The sequence below is a fragment of the Gekko japonicus genome, unplaced genomic scaffold (genome assembly GCF_001447785.1).
Source record: "Gekko japonicus isolate JY-2015 unplaced genomic scaffold, Gekko_japonicus_V1.1 scaffold440, whole genome shotgun sequence".
Taxonomy (NCBI): domain Eukaryota; kingdom Metazoa; phylum Chordata; class Lepidosauria; order Squamata; family Gekkonidae; genus Gekko; species Gekko japonicus.
Genome location: NW_015177018.1, coordinates 47,889 through 54,219, shown reverse-complemented (window position 1 = coordinate 54,219; position 6,331 = coordinate 47,889). Strand labels below are relative to the sequence as shown.

The 6,331-nt window shown below is 43.1% G+C and overlaps 1 protein-coding gene across 1 annotated transcript in view; it reads right to left on the bottom strand.

The window, feature by feature from the left end:
• Positions 1 to 615: 615 nt before the first annotated feature.
• MTAP (methylthioadenosine phosphorylase) overlaps positions 616 to 6,331 on the bottom strand; it is a 37,896-nt gene continuing 32,180 nt past the window's right edge. Inside the window, exons 7-8 of the mRNA XM_015427747.1 lie at positions 5,830 to 5,952; positions 616 to 2,112 (exon numbers count right to left, since the gene is read on the bottom strand). Coding sequence (XP_015283233.1) covers positions 2,074 to 2,112; positions 5,830 to 5,952 — 162 coding nt within the window. The 3' untranslated portion in view covers positions 616 to 2,073. The remainder of the gene's footprint in view (positions 2,113 to 5,829; positions 5,953 to 6,331) is intronic.

Here is a 6,331-nt window from a genome sequence, read left to right as displayed (position 1 = left end):
ATATAATCCGGAAGAGGAACGGTTCCCAAGCGGTTTCTGGTCTGTCATTTCAGACAGAACCATTTTAGAACCGGTTCCCTACTGGAATATATTTGTAATTTCACACACAAACGCTTCTGTCCAGTTTAGGAAATGGGGCTGAAGCGTTTTACCTGTCAACTGCTTCCAAGTAGTCTTCAGTTTCCTCTCCCGGTTCTGATGCGCTTTCCCCCTGCCATTTTTTGCCCGTGCAGGCGATCTCCGGCTTCTTCTTTTTTTTGGAACGTTCGCTTTATAGCGCTATAGCGCTGTAACGAAACAGCATTATATCAACCCCATTGGAATGCCTGGAGTGTTGTGTAACCCTATAGCGCTCTAAAGCGAACGTCCCCCCCCCCCAAAAGTCGGAGATCGCCCGCACGGGCGAAAAACGGCGGGGAAAAAGCAGTGCAGTCTGAAATGGCAAAGCACTTCAGATCCAGCTCTTTACCGGAAGGGGAAAGCCATGTGTGAAATGGCAGCCCTGTACCGGTTTACTCCACAGCGGATCAAAAACGGCTTCAAAACGGGTTAAAAAGGGTAATGTGAAATTCCTGACACACACACTTCAAATGAAGATGATGAGCAAGAGGAGGTTACATTTGGTTTTATTTGATATCAAGCAGCAACACATTCTTTTCTTGAAGGCAAATGTGGGCATTCAGCATACACAGTATAGAAATAAATTGCATGAATACATCCGTGTGTATATTAGATATGATCATCCCAGCTGTTCTTCAATAGTCAGACTGAAACCAAAACAGTCTCCAGAGATGTAGCAGCTCATCATTCAGTATTTCTCAGCAGAGGATGCCAGAATGAGGCTCAAATGTTTTGGTACTGAATTTTGTTATTACTGAACAATATTTCTAAGCACAGCATCTGTGCAACCACTATGAGAAACCACAGGGCTTACGCTTAGCAGACTGCTTTGATGGCTAAGGCATGAGGGCAAAATCTGACAACCATAGGCTTGGGATGAAACCCCGCACAATCCTGCATTTGGAAATAAGGACAAAAAATGACCATTAAAGGCTAGAATGGTCCTCTAGTATTAGAGGCTAGAATGGTCCTCCTCCCTGTGCCACGTGGGCTGCTGACTGCCATGACATCCTGTACAGACAGTGGGAGCATTCATCCCAGCATTCAACAGGTGGCCCTTTGGTACCTCACAGCAAAGCAATCGGCAACTGCCTCCCACCTGGATGCCAGCCCATGGCCACTTCTGTTGAGAAAAGCTTGTGGACTGGGAGGGGGGCGGCGGTCAGAAGGTAGTCACTGAATCAGCATGAGGCATGAAAGGTCTTCCTATTCAAGTGAGCAGTTGGGTTGTGACTGAACATGCCTGTGAAAGCGTGGGGAGGGGCACCAGCATAGCAACAGCGAGTGTGGCCTAACATGTAGAGCTTTTCACAGAACCACCCCACACCTTGGTACCCACACGCTGAGCAAGCAGAATTATGCCCTTGTGTTCTGAAAAATTCCCAATGAAAATGCACGTGTGGAAGCGATTTTTTTTTTTACATGAAACCCCCCCAAAAAAGACTATAAAGTGTTTGAAAATAAAACATGATCGAAGAAAACTACATTAATCGCTACTAAAAAAATTTCTTTACTAATTTTTTTAAAAAATGATATCGAAAGAACAGACAGCACTGCAACTGACCTGCAGACCTGCTTTCTGAGATTCACTCTGTTTAGACCAGTGAAGAGCACACCTATTAACCTTGCCTTTGCCTTGACATCTTTTGACTGAGTGATGAGAGACTACATGAACCAGAAACGTAGTCCTTGGCATCTCGATTTCTTTACCAAAGTGTATCGAGCGTAACGGTTCAATATTTGGTATCAAATTCCTATTCCGTGGTTTGTCAGCTTTCATTACCAACAGACTCTCAGCCTCTCCAAGATTTCTGCTTCCAAAACGAGGAATTTATTAGCAGACAAGAATGAAAATGTTGCAGGTTTTAGCTGTATTCTTTCAGGGTACTTGTCAGTTTTTTGAATACCGATGTTCTCGTTTGGGAACAGCTTCAGAAAAATCTTCCTAAGTTTTCAATGTTTTGGTAGCATGACAGACAACTGCACGGCATTCTGAAAGACAAAATCAGAAAGAAAATCTATATAGGATGCTGCAACAAAAAACCCCTAATTCAGTGGAATGTTAGACAGACCAATGAAGTTCAAACATTTTCATCATTTAATATGCCGGTGGTAGTATCATACTACCAAAAACAGTGAAGGAGATATTGGATGCAGTGTCCCCTCTAAGTTGAGTTAGTGTGAGCCTCCGACTCACGCATTTTTGTCTTAGCCTAGGAAGGAAGGCGCCAGAACAAACTAATTTATGCAGTAGCCAGATTGCTTGCTCACAACTTTAATGCCAGCAGCTCACAAAGTAGAATTTTTGCTCACAAGACTCCACCGCTTAGAGATTGGATGTGAAGTAATAATTATGATAAGTACATACATAGGGCTGCTCTTGAAGACTGTCCAAAAGCTACAGCTGGTACAGAATTCTGTGGCCACGATATCGACAGCAGTGGATTGTATTGACCTATCACTCCAGTCTTGTTCCATCTACTCTGGTTTCTCATTTGCTTCCAGGCCCAATTTAAGGCGCTGGTTAGTGATATTTAAAGCCCTATGTGGCTTAGGGCCAGCATACCTGAAGGGCTGACTACTCCCATATGAAGACACCCATCCACTTTGATCATCTTCAGGGGCCCTTTTCATTGGGTGCCCTCACAATCTGAGGCTAGAAGAGCTGCAACCCAAGAAAGGGCCCTTTTGGCTGTGGCACTGAAACTTTGGAACTCCTTTCCCAGGGAGATTCGTCTGTCTCCTTCTATCGTTATCTTCTGCCAGCAGGTGAAGACTATTGTGTTCCCTCATGAACTCTTCACCCCCTTCCCTGTTTGTGTGTTTATATGTTTTATTTAACTGTTTTAAGCATTCTATATACAGGGTGTCCACATGGAACCTTTACAACTTTGAATAGGTACAGCCTCCAAAAGCGACAACAGATCACTGATACCATCCCAACAGTTGATGCAAGCATGCTTGAGCAAATCTGGAGAGTGTAGATGCCCTCCAAGCGACAAAGGGGACTCATGCTGAAGTGGAAATTGGATTACTATATGCAAAAACAAACTTTTGGATATGTTCTATTAGTAAAGCAAACTTCATTACAATACCTGGTTTTATTCAAAATTTATTGTGATTCTATGTTGTAAAGGTCTCATAATTAAAGTTATAAAAATTTCATTTGGACACATTACATATTTGCATTTTAAGCATTGTTTAATCATAGAGCTGGAAGGGATCTCCAGGGTCATCTAGTCCAACCCCCTGCACAATGCAAGAAATTCACAAATACCTCACCCTCCCCACACCCCTGTTCCATGCCCAGAAGATGGCAAAAAAAACCCCCTCCAGGATCCCTGGCTAAACTGGCCTGGAGAAAAATTACTTCCTGATCCCAAAGCAGCAACCAGCATTTCTGTGGGGGAGTAAGAAAGGGCTACGAAAACTAAGCATTGATGCAACCCTTCCTGCCTTCCCTTCTCATGATCTGCCTAAGTTCACAGAATCAGCATTGCTGTCAGATGACCATCTAATCTCTGTTTAAAAACCTCCAAAGAAGGAGAGCAAACCACCTCCTTGAAAAAGTTTGTACCACTAAAAAACAGCTCTAACTATCAGGTAGTTCTTCCTAATGTTTAGCCGAAGACTCTTGATTTAATTTCAACCCGTTGGGGTTCTGGTCCGATCTTTTGGGGCAACAGAAAACAACTCTGCACTATCCTCTATATGAGAACCCTTCAAGTACTTGAAAATGGTTATCATATACCTTTAGTCGTCTCCTCTCCAGCCTAAACATACCCAGTTCCTTCAACCTGTCCTCATAGGACTTGGTCCCCAGACCTCTGACCATCTTCGTTGCTGTCCTCTGGACACATTGCAATTTGTCTATATTCTTCTTAAACTGTGGAGCCCAAAACTAAACATAATACTCTAGGTGAGGTCTAACCAGAGCAGAGTAAAGCGATACCATCACTTCATGTGATCTGGACTTCTGTTGATACAGCCCAAAATCGCATTTGTCTTTTTAACTACGGCATCAAGCTGCTGACTCATGATCAGTGTATGGTCTACTAAGACCTCTAGATCCTTTTTGCAGATACTACTGCCAAGACAAGTCTCCCCCATTCTATAATTATGCATGCGATTTTTCCTACCTAAATGCAGCTTTACATTTATCCCTATTGAAATTCATTTTGTTTTAGCCCAGTTTTGCAGGCTGTCAAGATCATCCTGTATCCTGACTGTCTTCTACTATATTTGCTACCCCTCCTAATTTAGTATCATCTGAAAATTTAATAAGCATTTCCTCTATTCCTTCATCCAAATCATGAAGATGTTGAACAAAACAGGTCCCAGGACAGATCCTTGAGGCACTCCACTTGTCTCTCCTCTCCAACAAGATGAGGATCCATTAACGAGCACTGTTTGGGTGCAATCTGTCAACCAGTTACAGATCCACCTGACAGTAATAGGATCCAAACCATATTTTACCAACTTGTCAATTGTTGAAATGTTTTAATGTTTGCCACCTTGTGGACTCTGATTTGACTAGAAAGATGGCATAAACATTTTTTGAATAAACATTTGCAGGAGAGGGAAATCCCATTCACTTCCCCTGCTACTTTTTGCCCTTTTCTACCCAGCACCACTTTTTGCTCCCTCTTTTCAGGCCTGCCCACATAATTTTCTGTCCCCCCCCCTGCCTCCCCACTGTTATTTACCGCTGCTTTTTACCACCACTTTCTGCCCTCACCACTTTTTGCTTCCTTCTCACCTTCCAATTGTTGCTTTCAGGGCCTTTCCAGGTGAAAAGCCTCCCAATCCCCCAAATGTGATTTTGCAAACCTGGGCTGTCACAGGTCAGTAGGAAAATCAACCTTCTCTATTTATGGCCTCATTGTGCAGATTTTTTAATCTCTATTTTGGGCCCATATTCAGAATTAGATATATACTTGAGAATAAGCTGCATCTGGAGATTACAGTGAGGCTTGAAACTTAAAACAGTTTGAAAACAAGTGTGCTGGGGAATCTTGCAGAAGAATTCACATTCACTTCAGTTAAAAACACTTAACTGCTTAAGTTTCCAAGCTCAGCATTTGTGTTTAATATCTTTATTGCTATGTCACATAGCGGATGCCATAACTGGTGACTAGGTGGTTGGCGGTGGCCGCTGTGAGGGACAAGGTTTTGAGAGGGGCTGCTGTGCTCCTGCCTGCCTTTCTAGGGACTGCAAGCAAATAAGCAAGTGGCCAGTGCGTAGGGGAGAAGAATTCAGGTCTGCCCTGAATGGAGGATGTGGAGAAGGAGCCACCAACCAGGCTGGTGGGCTTGCAGCCAAGTGATAGCTAACGCCCACCCACTCCCCCCTGGGGGGCAGGTGGGGAGGAGGAGCTGCGGGTAACATGAGGACAAGGACCTCATAGGTAGTGCTCAGGAGGCGGCAATCCTTGCTGCTTCCTTGAAGAAGTGAAGGCTGCTTTTGGGACCAGGCAGCAGTGATGACAGCTTCTTGGTGGTAGGTTCTGCTGAGGCCCTGGGCCCGTTGTCAGAATTCAGACTCAGATGCCATCCCTGGCTATCTCGTGTTTCATATAGTCTATCAACTCTCTCTCTATATATATATGTATGCATATATGTAAGGATGTTTAGAAGCATGTCCCCTTTTACATTCGTTATGCACATACAAGGACACTACATATCTACATACAACCACCACCACCATACTTTTAAGTTGTGCTGGGTTTCTGTCCAGTCCATGGAACCAATCTGAGGTATAGCAGTAAGCAGTAGACTAGTTGCTTTATTTGCATTTTCCTTCAGCGTCTTTAGCACCTTATCCACTGAAACCTGCAAATACAACCAAAAGCCAGTGAATTCACTTACATATTTTATGACAATACATTTTTTTCCTCGAATATAAGCAGCCTAATACTTCTCTTGAAATAACGGGGAAATCCAACTCAAAGCAAAAGTACGTTCTTATTCAAGGTTAAAACTAAATGACCAGGCAAAAGTTATTTGGACAGATGTAAAGCAAAAACACTGTTTATCATGGTACTAAGTAATTTTAAAATTAAACAACAACAGCTACTATGAAGTGTTCCTTCAGTAGTGATAGTAGACCCTCTCTAATAATTGGTTAAATCAACACACCCTGGAGTCAAGATGTAAGAAAGTGCAATTTACTTTATGATGAACTGGTGACTGAGTATGCCTATGTGGCCCA